Source organism: Camelus bactrianus, chromosome 27 (genome assembly GCF_048773025.1).
Source record: "Camelus bactrianus isolate YW-2024 breed Bactrian camel chromosome 27, ASM4877302v1, whole genome shotgun sequence".
Taxonomy (NCBI): Eukaryota; Metazoa; Chordata; class Mammalia; order Artiodactyla; family Camelidae; genus Camelus; species Camelus bactrianus.
Window position 1 is genome coordinate 21,539,724 of NC_133565.1, and position 17,254 is coordinate 21,556,977.

A 17,254-nucleotide genomic window follows, 5' to 3' on the forward strand; every position below is an offset into this window, starting at 1 on the left:
CGGCATAGAGTCCCCCACTTCCTCCTTCCCTCTTGTCACCTCACTACATTGCCCCAGGGCAGGGCTCAGGTCCCCAAGAAGAGCTGCAACTTGACTCTTCAGGCTCACCCTGCTCCTGGCAGGTGCCAAAGGAAAGAACCCTGGAGAGGGGAAACAAAAGGACAAGGATGAAGACGGGACATGATGATGACAGCCAGCAGTGCTGCTGAGAGACAGGCGGGCTAGGGCAGGCTGTCAGTGTCATTGGGATGCCATTAAGGGCGTTCAGGAGACAGCACGCGTGTCTGGAGTCCCATCTGACTGGCATCATTCATTCCCGTTCCTGTTCTGTTCAGTCTGGAAGGGAAGCCTTAATTAGGCATGAAGAGATTTATCAAACAGCAGCCCCTTGGAGCCGGTAGTCTCTTTGCCATCTGGACGGATGGTTTCCACCCGTGACAACAGCAGCAGGAATGATTTATAAGGTCCCACAGCTCCACCCCCTGGGCCCCGTAAAACCTGAATGGCTTTTGTCCTCTCCAAAAAGGAGTGAGATTTTGCCTGTGTTGATGGGCACACAAGTGGGGGTTCGCACTGGGGTTCCTCTGACTCTGTGAAGATGATGCCCAGACCTGTGGCAGCCAGGGCAGTGCTTAGGGTCAGCTTTCAGTTTACAGTGACCCAGCCACAAGGATAAGCAAAAAAGCCCTGGAGTGGGGACAAGAAAACCTGGATGCAAATTCTGGCTTCATGTTGGGTTTCTTTTCTTTTCTTTTTTTTCTTTTTGCCTCAATTTTATGACCTATATATTGCAGATAATGATTCTCTGTCTTCCCAACTCACCTGAGTTTTTGAAAGCTCTTGTGACATTACAGATGCAAAATGACTTCCTTCATTATACAACCCTCAACAGGCATTAAGGATTTAACCCAACAAACATTTATTGAGCAACTGCTGTATGCTATGCACCACCCCTGGTGCTGTGATGGACACAGATGAATAAAACACGGTCCCTGCCCTTGGCGAGCTTACAATCTAAGGACGGTCATAGGACAAGTGCACAATTACTATAATACAAGGCAGAATATGGTAAGTGCCGTGAGAAAGGTACAAATAAAGTGCTACGGTGGTTCCGCGGAGGGAGAGAGCCCAGTGGTTGGTCAGTCAGGGAGGGCTTCATGAAAGATGTGGTTTCTGTGTGGGCCTCAATGGAAACAGAAGAGAGCATCCCAGGAGACGAGAACAGCAAGACCAAAGGCACGGAGACAGGAAAACCAGGCACCCCTTCCAGCAATGACGATGACTCGATGGACCAGTGCAGGGTGTAAAGGAAGAATGGGGCCTTAATGGACAGTCTGTAGTAACAGATGAAGACCTGCACAGTATTTTAAACGTTTGTGAATAGCTGGAGATAAAAAAAATCTCTATGAATGTGCAGGATGGACTGGAGACTATGCAAGCTTGCCCAGAGGCAATCCGGGAGAGAAGACTGCTCCTGAAATTGCCCGAGTGACCGGAAGGCAAGGGTAGTTAGTGCTCATGGGATGGAGTAGCAAGGAAATTCGTGCAGGAGGGACGAAGGTGACTTTAGGGTCTCAGAATGGGGAGGTTGAGAGGATCGCGGGTCTTCTAGCAGGAAAAGGAGGGATTGTGGAGGAAGGGGAGGCAGAGATAATACGCTTGGCTTCACAGGTGTTGAGTGCTGCCGGGGAGCAGACAGGGTGAATGACCAAGGAGCAGCGCGCCATCCCAGCCTGGGATGCGGGGGAGGGGCTGGGCTGCAGGAAGAAGAGGGTGGAGCCAAAGGAAGGTGGGCGGTGGCTGACGGAGCACGTAGGGATGAAAGAGGGCCAGGAGAGGGGGCCAAGGTGGGGAGGGTCTAAAAGTGGGGCTAGGAGGAGAGAGGGAACTCATGGTGGGATCTACCTCGGCTAGTTTTTAGATTAATGTAAGGGTGTCAATAAATAAATCATAAATATATAAATAAATAAATATATAAATAAACAATGAAAAGGTATTGAGAAGGGATGAGAAAAACCTTGCGAGTGTGGCCTCCTGGGCACCGAGGGGACAGGGAGTGTCCGGGAGGAGTCTGTGTAGAGCCAAGTGGTGCAGAGAGCTTGGTGATGACAAGGGGGCTTTCGATGTGACGGCTGAGTCGCTGGTCCCAGGAGCTTGGAGGTTGAGCAGAGGGGCAGGGCCAGCACTAGGGAGCCCCTCCCAGGCCTGACGGGGAAAGGACGAGGCCGCAGGAGCCAGGACGGGTGGAGGGAGTGCCTGTTGGTGGAAAGAGAGGACAGAGGCGGCAGAGGGGTGGTTGAGGACTGGTGAGAGGCTGGATGCTCTTTCCGCAGAAATGGGAGGAAGTGAAGGGAGCAGGGCACGATCAGGAGATTTCAGATGGCTCCAGCTCTTCAGTGAAGGAGGAGGCTGACAGCGGGGGTCATTTGCAGGCTTGAAGCCAATGGAGAGAGTCTGAGGGGCTTCAGGATGGGCCACTGATGGTCAACAGGAGGCTGACTGTCATTACAAGGCAGTGAGTGGGTCAGGGTCCTGGGGACCAGGTACAGGCTGGGACCCCTCGGGGCCGCCCCAGGCTAGCTGGGCTGCACCAGTGCTGGCAGTGGAACCTTGGTCCAATTGAGCTCGACTAGGAGGAAAGGTCAGGCTGCCTCCTGCCTGTGCATGCCCAGAGGGAGAAAGGCGAAGAGTGAGGGGAAACTGAGGCCCTGGGGCTCCCGCCATCACTCGGTCAAAGTGTTTTGGCAGCACAGGGCCTGCAGGCTGGGGATGGTGACGTGTGGATGGTCCTGGGTCTCCAGCCATTCCCTGGAGAGAACCCAGGGGCAGGCAGTCAGAGCTCTTTCCCCTTCAGCTCCATCAGTTTCAGGGTAAGGAAGCAAGATCAAGAAGACACAGAGAGAAAACCGTGTTTTCCAAAGACCTCTGGCTCGTTGACTCTCCTGCAGGAGGGGCACTGGTGGGTATGGGGAGGGCAGGGCCAACTCCAGGACCCAACACCGGGCTCTTCTCTGCACTCGCTGGAACCTTCTGGAACCCAAGGCCTTGGCTAATCCACGGAGGCCCCGCTGGCAGTTCTGCCTGTTCCTCAGGGCACTGCAAGCTTCAGAAATTAAATGTCTTCCAGGGCCTTGGAGAGCCTCACAGTGAAAGGCCCTGGAGAAGTGTAAAATATGATACTAATTATTTCCACTTCTCGTGAGAAGTCTGAACTCTTCTGTTCCCACAGAGGCTGTTAGGGCTGGGTTTTTTTTTTTTTTAATATTCATTTTATAATGCAAATCTCAAATCTCAGTCTTCAAGCTTCAACAAGAAGAACAACAAGGGAAGAAACACAGAGACGTGTAGTTGTGATAGGGTTTGGATCTGGAGCGGCCGCATGTGGGGTTAATGGTTCTGAGCATCCTTCCACCGCCGCCACTGGGCTTCCCATCCGGCATCAATTTAGAGCAAATATCCTACTCTGAATTTGCCACCAATTATGTCCGGTTTCATATGCTTGGGAGCAGTTCTTGATTACTTTTCTTAACTCCCTTCACCTTCAAGATAATGGTTTTTTACTTATCTTTCAAATATACTTTAAAACACTGTTATTTTATCAGGTGAGGGAATAAATCCAACACGTCAGGCTGGCTAATGCTTGTCTATATGTGACCCGTGATTCCAGCCCCTAAATTACTGGCATCGAGCCCAGGTTTCCCTGGGGAGATTATGTCCAGTATTTGGATACTGCATTTGGCTTTGGGTTAAAAAAAAAAAAGTCTTAACTCTGAATCTTAATGTTGGTGGGGGGAGGATTTTGCCAAATTCTAAAATCCTTGCCTCTGTAGTGGGGATGGACATTGGAACCTCTCCCTGCATAGCTGAAAACCTCAGTGTTGGAGCTCAGTGCCAGCTGGTGTGACCATCCGGACAGGAAAGTGACAAGAAAGTGACAATGATGCAGCAGTCTGGGCGCAGAGGCCCCACGGAGTGCACGATGCAGAGAAACGGAGCTACACGCTTACAATTCTTCCAGGCCTTACACTCGGGGCTCTGGAGGCACCCCGAAAGGCAATCATATATATTTTAAAAAGGATGACATTTATCTTGGAAGTGCCCTTTCAAGCTTTTGTGGTGGCTTCCCTGGTGGCAGCAGGGAAGAGTACAGTCCCTCATGTGACATCCTTACAGGGCAGGAAGGAGGCTCACCCTGAGCATGAGAGCCCAGGGTCCCTTCCTCCCTGACGGGCTCAAGTCATTTGAAAGGACCACCACCACATTGTGGACACTCTGTTGCCTTATTCTGGGCTGGAGCGCCAACCCTTAGGAGGAAGCTGTGATTTTTCAAAGACACGATTTGGAACACCGCAGCCCTTTTGTGTCATCTGCCCGCTCCATCCCAGGTTCTTGGGGGTTCCTGCAAAGCCAGAATGTGACCTGTCCATCGTGTCTTCTCCAGCCTTCTCTCCAGAGCTGCAGAGGCTTGTCTGGGACAGGTGGGTCAACCATGGTTCGTCCCAACGGCAGTTAAACTCTAAGTTCATGGAACAAGGTCCTCAGCTCCGACGTGGCCTCGGCTCCTTGCTGACCTCGTGCTCCTTTGCTGGGCCGAACACTCCAACCTCCCTCTTCCCTGGGAACAGCACCATTTTACACTTGGGTCAAGTGGTCCCCTCTGGGTCTCAGCTCACCCAAAATCCACATTTCTCAGAGGCTCGGGGCAGCGGCCAACAGGTGGCTCTCTGATCATCCATGAGCCCAAAGATGCCTCCAACCCGGGAGGCAGCGTGTCATCCAATGTCATGGGACTGGCTTCTTTTCATGTCGAGTCCTTCTGCCCCCAAAGATGGACTGAGTCTCAGTCTGATTCAGGTGGGTTCTCCACACCTTCTTCCTGTGGCTGATCTGCCTAATGCTAGATGAACACCACACAGTTATAAATACTCAGGTCAATATATATATGCAGGTATAGATATATATATTCTGGTCACTGTTTTACACTTGAACAAAGAAAACCACTAGCCTGCTTGTTCTAGAGTTTGTGCCACCCCAACTCCCATCTGCCTGTGGTGTAGCCGGCAGGGAATGTGAGCCACTGAGTCCCACGGGGCACCCATCTTACGTGGCCCCGTCGCACTGGCCGACAGTCAGTTTCAAAGCCCCCTGCTCGTGCAGGCTCTTCAGGGCCTTGAACTCCAAGGGCATGGTGTGGGGGCTGGCCTGGGAGGTGTAGCCGTACTTGAGGCTGTCATAATAGTGGTACTTGACAGGGTTCTGGTTCTGATCTAGCGGAAAGGGCCAGAAGCCGTAGAGGTAGATCTGGTTGCAGAAGCGCGTGGCCAGGGTATACATCAAGAGGCCAGTGGTGGGTCTTTTGATGTGAACTTTGTTGGTCAGCCAGTATCTGGGAAAGAAAAAAGTGAAAAAATGTAAGAAAGAAACAAAAAACACATGAGTTTGTGAAATCGAAAAAAAACCCAAATCCACGATTTTGTGGATCATCCTTTCCAGGAAGAGGAACGTTTTTATCCTGTCCCACAGCCTGCCTCCTGCCACTCCAGGAATTGTAGAGACCAACCAAGGGACTGGTTCCCTGTTCACAGAGGACCGACAGCCACTGTTTGTTAAGTAACAGAACGGCTCCTATGCTGTGTGATTTCACGTACGTGACTTTTTGGAAACGAGGCAGGCCTGTGAGCAGGTACAGATGCAGAAATGAGGTTCAGATGAAGATGCCTGCCCAAGGTCACCTGGGTAGAAAGGACAGGGCCTTGACTTGAGTTCAGACCTGTTGACATCCAAAGCAGGGGTGGGCAAACTCTCTCCATAAAGGGCCAGGTGTCAACAATTGTTGGCTTGTTGGCCACACTCCTGGCCTCAGCCGTTGTAACACGAAAGAGCCACAGACGACACAGACGTGGGTGTGGCCCGGCTTGGTGCTTTGGCTCTGGTTTGCCGATCCTGATAAAGGGGCACCTCTTGCAGCGGGCCCACTGCCCATCGCCATGCCTGACTTTGGGAGGGGCTGACATCCTTGCCTCTTGGGCATCATCAGGTTTCCTTCCCATCTCTGCCCATAGGATGCCCCACCCTCTGTGGTAGGATGCCCATCTCTGACCGCATGTGGCTTCCCTGGAGAGCTGAGGGGGTCAGCGGATAGTCTGCCCTGTGAGGCTGAGTTCTGTGAAGGAATCTTTCAGGACTATGAAAGGAGGCACGGGGAGTGGAAAGGGCAGAGCCTTAGGCTGAGGGCTTCCTGTGTTGAGTGAGGTGCTGAGCTGCCTCACAGACGATCTCCGTTTACCTTAACCAAGAAAGCAGCGAGGAAAAAACCATGTCCATTTCACAGACTAAGCAACAGAGGTTTAGAGGGGGTTTCAGCAACAGTTCTGTCAACTGTGTGACTTTGACCAAGCCACTTCTCCCTGCTGGACCAAGTTTTTTACTTTGATGCAATGATGGGGCACAGACCAAGGGATTGCCAAGACATCCTCCAAGTTCCATCACCATGTAGAACTGTCCCCGGAAGTGGGAAAGCATCCATTCTGTTCACCATCACTTTTGTTTTCCATCATGGTTTTCCTCCTGCTTGGATTTAGAACTTACCAGGATGTGTGGTCCAATCTCTTGATTTCTAGTAAAACCTTCCACTTACCCTATGCCGAACCCCTTTAAATGCAATGCATACACCTTGGTGGAAAGGTGTAAGTCCTTACCCCAAACTCCTTTCTACTGTGTCTACACCAGACACTGCATTTTTCTGTACTCAAACACACCCGTGGGTCCCCATCCCACATGTTCCCATTTGCCATGGTGAGAACCATCCACTCCCCTTCTGAAGCATGGGCGGGAGCAGTTCCCCATGGCACCCCAGCACAACGATGTACGTGACTATGAAGTCACACATGTCAATCAGATTCATGCCAGAAAGTAAAAGGATGCCTAGCGGAACACTTACAAGCTGCTGAAAGTTAAAACTGTTTTACATTATTCACAGGGCTTTTAGCTCAAAGTCTGGGGGAGCAGATTTTCTAGAAGCCCAAGTATGCCCTTCCTTTTGCCAGAGGGTCCTTCTGCAGCTCCAAAAAAGGAACCCCCAAACGTTTCAGAGAGTCAACCTTAAATCCTTTATTTTTTGGAAGGTGGCGTTAGCCTTTGCATCAGACAAAGTTATAGATCCCTAATAACTCACATAATTTCAGTAAATCATACATTCGATATAATAAAACTTGTTGCCAGGATCCCTCCCACCCCAACCTGTCTATCAGGCCAGGGTGATCTCCTTGCTGACGGAGGCTGTCGTCCCGGATGGCCAGAATCAAGGTGAACGTGATTCTTCCAGGAACTGCGGGTGGCCCCCTTTCACAACTACTGCCGTTTCACAGGCCTGTCAGTTGAAGACCCCTTTCTTTGCACCTCCTCCTATTTCATCCTGTCTTGAGCTGAGAAACTTCCCTGCAGCTGAATTTTCCAACCCAGAATCAGATGGAGGGGACAAAGGCAGAGAACAGAACAATGGCTCCAGTAACCGCAAGCCCAATAAAAAAATAAGAGGAAAAAGAGTTGGTGGACATCCTGCAGACCATCATTATTTCTTCCTGCCATGGTCGAGAATTTTAATACTGGCTAATATGTAGGAGGCAAGGTGCTGGCTTGAGGGGGTGCTTGAGGCTGAGGCTGGGGCTAATTAGATAAGGAGCTAGCCCTTCCTTAGACCACCTCAGTACTCTACATGCTCAGTGGGGCTGAGCTGAGCTTCGGAGGGCTCGGGGTGGGGGGTGAGGTCAGGGAGAGTGCACGGAGGAGAAGTATCCAGAAGAGTAGCAGCTAATCCTTGCCAAGTGCTTATCCACCTTGTCTTAACCACCTCTCATCACGGGGAGCTCACCCCTGCCTGAGCTAGTCCATTACACTCTCAGCTTTAACTCCGTGGTTCTTTACCTAGGCTGCACACTGGAATCACCTGGAGCTTTAAGAGGACTGATCCTGGGTCTCACCTCCAGGTGTAGCCTGGACCCTGGGATTTTTAACCACTGCCTCCCCCCACCCCACCAGCAATAATTCAAATGGGTAGCCAAGGTTAAGAACTCTGCTCTAACTGATAGGTGGTTCTGCCAAAAAGAACCTGAGAATGCGACTTATTTAGAGAAAAGAAGGGGGGCGGGGGGAAGGAAGCATAAAGAATAGTCATAGAGTTTTAAGTAAGATTTAACTCATCTGTCCCAGTGGCCTGGCAGCGGATATAACTGAGTGAGCTGGGAGTTGGGACATGTGTGTAAGGAAAACTGACACCTGGCCTCAGTGTTGCCAAGGCAATAGGGAGTGGTGGGGACTGTGACATCTATAGGGGTAGCCAGTTTATTGTTGTCCTGTATGGTGGTGGGTGTCAAATTTTCTGATTTTTTTCAAAGGCATCAGAAATCTGGATTTTAATGCAAATTCTCCAGATTTTAAAATATTGACAACTAATTAAAAATTTTTTAAAAAATCATGTGCATCTCTATTGGGTGAGTCAACAGACTACATCTGTGGGTGATCCTGGATTGAACTTGTCCTCTTCTCTTAATTTACAGAGGAAGAAGCAGGAGTCCAGGGTGACTTGCCTGAGAAGAGGCAAACTTCTCATGCAGCTGGGTAGTTAGAGCTCGGATAAAATGCAGCCTTCCTGCTTCTATTCTTGGGCTTTTTTCACCCCATGGTGATTCTGGGGGCCTCGGGGCTGGGAATGAATTGGCCGCCATTGCTGTTGACATTATCCAGGGACACACGAGCCACCGGCAGAGTCTCCGCATGAGAGCATCTCACAGACTGTTCACTCCCTGAGCAAATTCAAGCCCTAACCCCGGCCACATGCCATATGAGGGATTTGCGGTTTGTTTATTTTCTGATAGCAAGGCTTTAGCTGGGTAAGGCTTTCAGAAATGAATTTCTTTTCAGGCTGTTGATGCTCTGCCCAGAGAGAGACAGGGAGGAATTGAATCAGCAGGGGACATCCAAGTAGCTCATAGGCGGGTCTGAAGTTACACAGACACGTGCGGTGCCCTCCCGGTGGTTATGCCTTTCCCCCACCTGTCCCCTTGGTGAACTCTCTTTCTTCCCCCCAGAACTAAGCACATGAATCACATCTTCCTGGAAATGTTCGCTTTGTTCCACCCTCTTCTTCTCAGCTCAAATTGAGTTAGTCATTCCCCCTATTATCATGAGCTTTGTGTTCACTGCTCCTATTATGCAAATCAACCCAGGCTGATAGTTCATTGCTATCTGGGCTGGGCTCCCACTGGAAAAGGTACTGTGATGTCCTCCAGAACGGGGTCCATGCCTTACAGTCCCCTTATACTGTAGGGGGTTCAAAGGCACCTCGCTCTGTGTGGTGCATCTCCCAGCACCCCTTGGAATCGAGCCAGGCTCATGTGACCAGTTCCGGCCAATAGGCTGTGACAGGAAGGGTGTCCCTTCTGGGCCAACTGTTCCCCAAGAGCTTTCTCTTCTCCTGCCTTGGGAACCCCAACGCCTCCTCTGAAGATGGTGTCAGCTTAAGATGGAAGAATCCTACATCCTTGAGTCACAGCTTGCAAGAGGGCCCCTGCCAACCTACATCCCACTTGGTGAGAATGAGAAATAAACTTCCGTGATGCCAAACCACAAGGGTTTTGGGGATTGTTATTGTAGCATAAACTAGAATTGATTATCCTGGCTTCCACGGTGCTCAGCAAATGTTTGGCTCGAATGGAATTGAGAAGTGGGAAGGAGTAGAAAAGGAGAGAGGAGGAGAAGCTGGCAGTGCAGTGCTTTGTGACTCTGGCCGGTTGGGACAGGAATAGAAACGCCCAGCCTCTTAGATCTACCGCCCAGACAGGCTCACTGGAAAGGTGTTAACAGCAAACAAGGTTCCGAGATGAATTGAGAGCTCAGTGGCAGGGAGGGACCCTCTCATTTCCGATTCTGCCTCTCTGGGTAAACAAGAACTCCTGAGCGGATGTCTGACGGGGACACGGGGGTGGCGTTTAATGAGCAGCTTGCAACAGAAGCTGACTGAGTTATGCAGGAACAAATCACTCTCCTGTTCCTTTATATCTCCTCAGTCGCCCTGGCCAATTTACAGACTGTGTGCGTGGCCGACTTGTAGACGATTTCTTTCCTTAGGAGAACAGCTGGGTGTTAAAACACAAACTAATTAATTTTGCCTTCCCAAATGAGGTTAGCTGGGTGCATCCGGGATGCTGTATTGACAATGCACCTTTAATATCCCCGTCTGGAGGTTTTAATTAGAAGGCAAAGTAATCTTAAAGAAAGCAGTAATTATTTTTCAAATTGGTTACCCCAATTGCCGAGACGATTAAGCGCCATATTTTACAAGCATGGATGGCAATAAATGAGGATTGCCAAAATTATCTCCAAAGCACGTTTGTCCCTCTCCCTGGACTCCTGTGCTCCATATGTGGCAAGCATAGTGGCTGCCACTGTTGGAGAAAGGGACCAGAAGGGCTTTCTCTGTGACACTAAAGGCACTTTGTGGGATAAAGTTCACATCGCCCATAAGGAACAGGAATGCCTCACAGGCGGCCAGTTGGTGATGCTCAGTGCAAAATGAACAGCAGAGCCAGGAGCAGGGCTCTCAGACTCCTGGTCTCTCATCATCTACATCACCAGCTGGAGCCCTAATCTGGGGGTCCCACAGCCCATTGCTGTCCTCTCCCTGGGAGCACTTAAGAGCTCTGGTGCCCTGGCGAGCACCTCAGGATGCAGCTTCCCAGTTTTGTGGTAGTGGAGAGCTGAGAGGAGCGGGGGATTGTTTCAGAATTTAGGGCTGGAGTGCAGATCTGGTCAAGCCCTGGGCATGCTCAAGGCCGATTCCTGGTCTCCAGGCCTCCAGGCTTACCCTAGCCAGTGCTCTTGCTCAAGTAAGCCAGGCTACCCTCAAGTATGACCATGCCACCAAAAACTCCCCAGTGACTCCTTGGGTCCACGACTAACATCCGGCAGCCTCAGTCCAATTGTGAAGTCCTTGAGATTTGGACTTGAAATCCCTCCCACCCCTGGCGTGCACAGCCACAGTGCCACGAGGAACTTGTGCTATCTTCCAGGACACCACCACCTCCTACTTCTGGCTGGCGACTCCTTCTTATAGTCTCAGCTTCAATGCCACCCCCTGCAGGAAGCCCTCCCAGATCTCCCCGGATGTTGTTCTTTTCCTATCATAGCCCTGATCAGGCTACGCTAGAATGACTTGCTTACTTGTCTTTCTCCTCCCCTACAATTTAAACTTCTCTGAGCAAGTGGATTGACTTTCTGCTTCCACATAACCCCAGATGCGAGCATAGCTCACCCACAAAGTGGGTGCTTCGCGAATCCTTATTTAATGAAGCAGTGAGTGAAGATGAGCAAGTAGAGGCTAGTGGCTCCCTCTGGGGGCCCTGGCAGGAGAGGTAAAGGAGCCCAGACTTACGCTAAACCCTTCTAAGTGACCACCAGGTCTGCACGAGTGAAAGGCAGGCTGACAGCATCTTAGATAGTATGTTGCCAAAAGAAAGGAGGAAAAAAAAAACCATGATGCTGGTTACTTGAGGGGTTCCTCCTGCTACAAGGTGGGCCCTTCAGGGAGCCGAGAGACTGCCATTCACACACAGGTATCCGCTGTGTCCCTAGAGGCCCTGCAGGGACCCAGCAAGACCATTTCTCGGGGGTTTAAACCTGCTGGCTGGATTCTGGAATCTAATGCCAAACAGAAAAAAAAAAGTTATATTTAACCTCATTCATAATTAAAGGAATCCAATTTCGCACAACAATCAGATGCCGTTTCCCCGCAGATTGGCAGGGAGAACAGATACAGATAATACATCACACTGGCGAGGCTGTGGGAGAACAGGCATTTTCAATGATCATAGGTGGGAGTGTAAATTGGTACCTGCCTCTACAGCGGGCAATTTGGCAACCTCTACGGAAACTGACAACGCACATAGCACAGATCCGTCTCTCTTTTTAGCAAAGGCACATCTCAAAAGCAAGCCTACAGATACACGCACGTGTGCAGATGTCAGTCCAGGACGATCACGGCCACACTGACTGTACCAGCGGGAGACCGGAAAAGCCTGTGATGCCCACTGATGGCTTCTGCTCACATAAATTACGGCCCAGATACGGCAGAACGCTGGGCAGCTGTGAAGGAGAGTGAGGCGGTACGTGTCGATACGGAATAATTTTCAGAACTGAGCAAGGCGCAGTACTTCCAGCTTGCTCCCTTAGGTGTGAGAGTGGGCATTTCCGGAAGGACACGCACAGAAAACCAGTTTAACAGGCTGCCTCTGTGCAGGAGGGCTCACTTTTCGCTTTGAATCCTTTTATACTATTTGATTTTTCTTTTGACTATATGCATTGCTATTTTAAAAAAATATGGAGAGACAGTCCATGAAAAAGGACCAAACACCATCTGTGCCTTCACTCCCCAGGACCCCCCCTCCCTTTCTTGCTGTGACATAGTCATGGAACACACTTCCGCACCCTGTGTCCACTGGAGGAGGCTGGGGCTCGGCTCCTGTGTCCCTGGGGATACGCTCCGAGGACTGTGAGGGGCGGGTCTGGGAGGTGGCACCTCTCACCTGTGGTGGACTCCCCCCCTCCCTACGAGCTGCACCATGTTTCCTCTGACAGCCTCGACCTGCCCTCCGGCCTCAGGGTCTGTTCCCCGCTGCCCGGCAGCCCAGCCTCCTTTGCGGATCTGCTGCTCTGGCCCTGGCAGGGGACCCGCTGGATCAGTGCCGTCCAAGGACCTACGCCCAGCACTCCTGATGCCTAATTAAGCACCGATTCACCAGCTTCCTCTGCACCAGGCCTGTGGGCGGAGCGGCTTTCCTGCCCTCTCAGTGGGCCTTCTCCATCGCTGTAATTGAATTGGAGCCATTCACTACCAGCTGCTCACCAGATCTTCCTGCTTCCTGCAGCCACCTTCAACTGCCTGGATGTCATTTCCCTCCATTGCTCACGTCCCTTGCCAATAGCCCACCAGGCACTGTGCCACTCTGCAGGCCGGCAGAGCCAGAAGCCCCTGGAAACCCAAGCTGGGACAGGAGTGGTGACAGTGGAAGGGCAGGCCTTCTGCTCAGGGTCTCAGCACCACGCTGCCCACTTCCCTGCGCTGTCCAGGTCCTGTAACTGCCTCAGATGGACAAGAACCTTGAGAGTACACAGGGGGGAGAGACTCTCCCAGCACAGGTGTGTGGACTCAAAGGCTCTCTGCGTGGGAAGGGTGGCTCTCTAGGACAGTAACTGTTGTAGGCTGAACTGTGTCCCCTTAAAAGTCACATGTTTAAGTCATAACTTCCGGTACTTAGAATGTGACCTTTGAAGATTAGGGTCTTTACAGAGGTCGTTAAGTTAAAATGGGATCATGAGAGTGGGTCCTAATCCAACATAACTGACGTCCTTATAAACAGGGAAATTTGGAGACAGACAGGAACACAGGGAGAATGATGAATACGGCCATCTACAAGCTAAAGAGAGAAGCTGGGACCAATTCTCCCCTCGGAGCCCCCGGAAGGACGTCTGGCCTCCAGAACTGGAGGGGGACGCATGTCTGCCGTTTGGGCTGCCCAGCCTGTGTACTTCATCATGGCAGCCCTGGCAAACAGCACACGGACTGTCTGTGTAACACAGAGTCCCTCTCACTGCCCAGGAAGGGGCGTTCACTGCTGCCTGAGCATCTCCAAGAATGTGAATTTCGTCAGTTCCTAAGAGGCAACCACGCTCATCTCAGAGGACTTTTATCTGCTGGAATGTTCTTCCCAGTGTCCAGATGGAACCTGACTTGCTGGAGATCTTCTCCCAACCCTAGTTCTATACCTGGAGCCTCGGAGGCCAAACCTGTGAGCCCTTCAGGGGCAGGAGCCTTGCTGTATTGACCATTGTGCCCCCCAGCAAAGGCCTGGAACCCTCTAGGTGCCTGTAAGGATTTGTTGAATGAAGAAAGACTGGTCTCATGCTCCTTGGAGACCTCTCCCAAATCCTTTCAACTTTTGAATTTCTCTGTCCCTGTGGCCCCTCTCCAGCCTGGTACTCCCAGGTGAATATGGTTCTCCAAGTGGGATTTGACCAACCATCACTGACCAACCTGACTCTTAAAGATGTTATCCATCCACTGCGGTGGTCTAAGATCACATGATCTTGGTGAGCAACCACATAGACACTGATGGCTTGTGCTGCTCACCCCTCTGTACCTGTAGAACCCAACTAGGATATAGAACAGAGAGTCTTGCATTTGTCTGTATTAAATTTCTTTCTCTGTGATTGGCTCATTGCTTCAGCCTGTCAAGAGAGATCTGGATTCAACTCTGAGGCCCCCAAATATTGGGAAGTCCCCCAACGTCACATCACCTGTGAATTTTCTAAGTAGACAAATAACGCCTTCACTTAAGTCATTGATAAAAATGGGGACAATTGGCAAGATAGGAGGCTGGTGGCATGTTTTTAAAGTGCTCCATGAAGGCAACATTAATCTATTTAATTAGTGACTTTTGGGCATCAGTGCTCAACAGATGGTGGTCAGTCTGTATGTTAAGGATATGGGAAGTGGGGTGGCAGTGGGAAGAGGAGAGACCTTTGAAGTCTCTACATGTGGATTCTAATCCCCTTCCTCCTCATCTGAGTGATCTTGGGCAATTTTCTTAACATGTCTGAGCCTGTCTCCTTATGAATAAATTGGGGATGAAAATAGTATCTGTCTTATAAAGTTGTTCTGAGATGTGCTGACCCTTCAGCTTCTGCCTGGTGGGGAGGCTGCCCTGTGTTTGGGACAAATGCATTGTGCACGTGGAGCCTTGACCCGCTGCTACCCACCGAGTCTCCTAACGCCACTTCTGCAGTGCGGCAGCGCCTGGCCCACTGAGCTCATCGGGTCCCCAAATCCAGAACCGGGTGGGTGTGAATTTCTGCTGGATCTGGCGCATTGCATTAAAGTGAGAGATGATGCGGTTCATAGTTGTCACACTTACTGGCTCAGTGACCTCATACAAATCACCCAGCTTGTCTGAGCATCAAGTTCCTCATTTGTAAAATGAAGACACCGAGGTGCCTCAAATTTGATTTCCACTTGACATTCCCATCAGCAACACAAGTATTCCAATTTCCCCACACTTGTTATTTTCCACTTTTTTGGTAACAGCCCTTCTAGTGGGTGTGAAGTGGTAACTCACTGTGGTTTTGATTTACATTTCCCTAGTGATTAGTGATGTTGAACAACTTTTCATGTGCTTATTGGCCACTTGTATATCTTCTTTGAAGATATCGCCTTTGCCCATTTTTGAATTGGGTTGTTTGATTTTTTTGTTGTTGGGTTTTAGGAGTTCTCTACATATTCTGGATATTAATCCCTTATCAGACAGACGATTTCAAATATTTTCTCCTATTCTATGGGTGTTTTTTTAAAACCCTCTTGATATATTGTCTTTTTGGTACCCAAAGAGTTTTAATTTAATGAAGCCCATCTTACCTATTTTGTTTTTGTTGTTGTTGCTTAAGAAACCATTGCCAAATCCAAGGTCATAAAGATATCCCCCTATGTTTTCCTCTAAGAGTGAATTTCTTCTAAGCGAACTGCACATTTTAAAATGGTTAAAATGGGGTACTATCAGAAACACAAAATAACAAATGTTGACTAGGATGTGGAGAAACTGAATAACAAGCGTTGGTATGAATGTGGAGAAACTGGAACACTTGTATACTGTTGGTGGATTGTAAAACGGTGCTGCCACTATGGAAAACAGTATGGAGGTTCTTTAAAAACTAAATCGAACCACCATGTGATCCAACAATTCCATTTCTGAGTGTCTATCCAAAAGAATTAGAAGCAGGGTCTCAAAGAGATATTTGCCCACCCATGTTCATAGCAGCACTATTCACAACTGTCAAGAGGTGAAAGCAACCCAAATGTCCAGACGGATGAACAGACAAATGCAACATGGCATATACATACAATAGAATATTACTCAGCCTTCAAAAGGGAGGAAATTCTGACACAGGCTGCATCATGGGTAAACCTTGAAGACTTTACATTAAGTGAAATAAGCCAGTCACAAAAGGGCAAATACTCTATTACTTCACTAATATGAGGTATCTAAAGCAGCCAAATCCATAGAAACAGAAGTAGAAAGGTGGCTACCAGGGGCTGGATATATGGGGAAAGGGAACTTGTTGTGTTTAATGGGTACAGAGTTTTGAATTTATAAGATGGAAAAGTTCTGGAGATCTGCTTCACAACAACGTGAATATACTTAACTCTACTAAACTGCACCATTAAACATGGTTAAAACAGTAAATGTTACATTGTGTATATTTAACCACAATAAAAAGCATTTATCCTGTCCCACCGCACAAACAGGCGGTTTACTGGACAATAGATTTTTAATAAGGAAACAAGATTATTCTGCCAACTACAGCTCATATTGGAACTCTGAGGTGAAGATCATCTGACAGGTGAAACTGACTTAGTGCATTGCTCTGTAGAATCCTTTATTAAACTGAGCCTAAATGTACTTTCCTCCCTGTGGTTTCATCCTCTGGTTCTAATTCTACCTCTTGAGTCTATAGGAAAGTCTAAACCCTTGGTTGGTGGCAGCTGCTATGATCGCAGTAGCCATGACTGACTGATTGTATGACAGACATGCAACCAGTGAGTCACAGCTGTGTGGGCACAGGATGCACATTCTGTTGTAGGTAGTGTTCCCCAGTGTATGTATGGCTCAGGAGACAAGCCACCTGTTCAAGGTTGTTACATCTCCAAGGGAGTAACGGAGCTGGGATGTGAACCCAGGTGTCCCTATGTCCAAAGCCCATGTTTTGGATGCGAGGCCAGACTGCCTCTTAGCCAGGTCCCTTCTCAGCCTTCTCCTCTACGACCCCTTGGTCTTTTCTCAGGGGCCTCTGTTCTACATCCCTTACCAGCCCACTCTTGCAGTAAATACCAAGTAAGTTCCTACCAGGAAAAAGGCGAGCCCTTCCTCCCGCTACAGACAGCACCCACCTTGTTGGTGATGCCCTACTGCACCCATACGCTCCGAGGCCCAGCGCCCCCACAGAGGGAGAAGGCCATTTGCAGAAACCCATCCCAAGGCCCCCGAAGCCCCCGTCCCCCCACCTCCTCCACTTGCTAAAAGAAGAAGCCCTCCTCATCTGTCTCTGCTGCAGTATTTCCTCCTGGGAGTCCCTGCAAAGGAAGATGCTGCAATTTCAGGATTAACAGCCTGTTTGTTTAAAGGGCTTATTACTGGCGCTTAATGCTATT

The 17,254-nt window shown here is 49.7% G+C and overlaps 1 protein-coding gene across 1 annotated transcript in view; it reads right to left on the reverse strand.

Annotated features, from left to right (window-relative positions):
• Window positions 1-903: 903 nt before the first annotated feature.
• Window positions 904-17,254, reverse strand: part of ST8SIA2 (ST8 alpha-N-acetyl-neuraminide alpha-2,8-sialyltransferase 2) — a 60,519-nt gene continuing 44,168 nt past the window's right edge. The window contains exon 6 of the mRNA XM_074354019.1: window positions 904-5,386. Coding sequence (XP_074210120.1) covers window positions 5,101-5,386 — 286 coding nt within the window. The 3' untranslated portion in view covers window positions 904-5,100. The remainder of the gene's footprint in view (window positions 5,387-17,254) is intronic.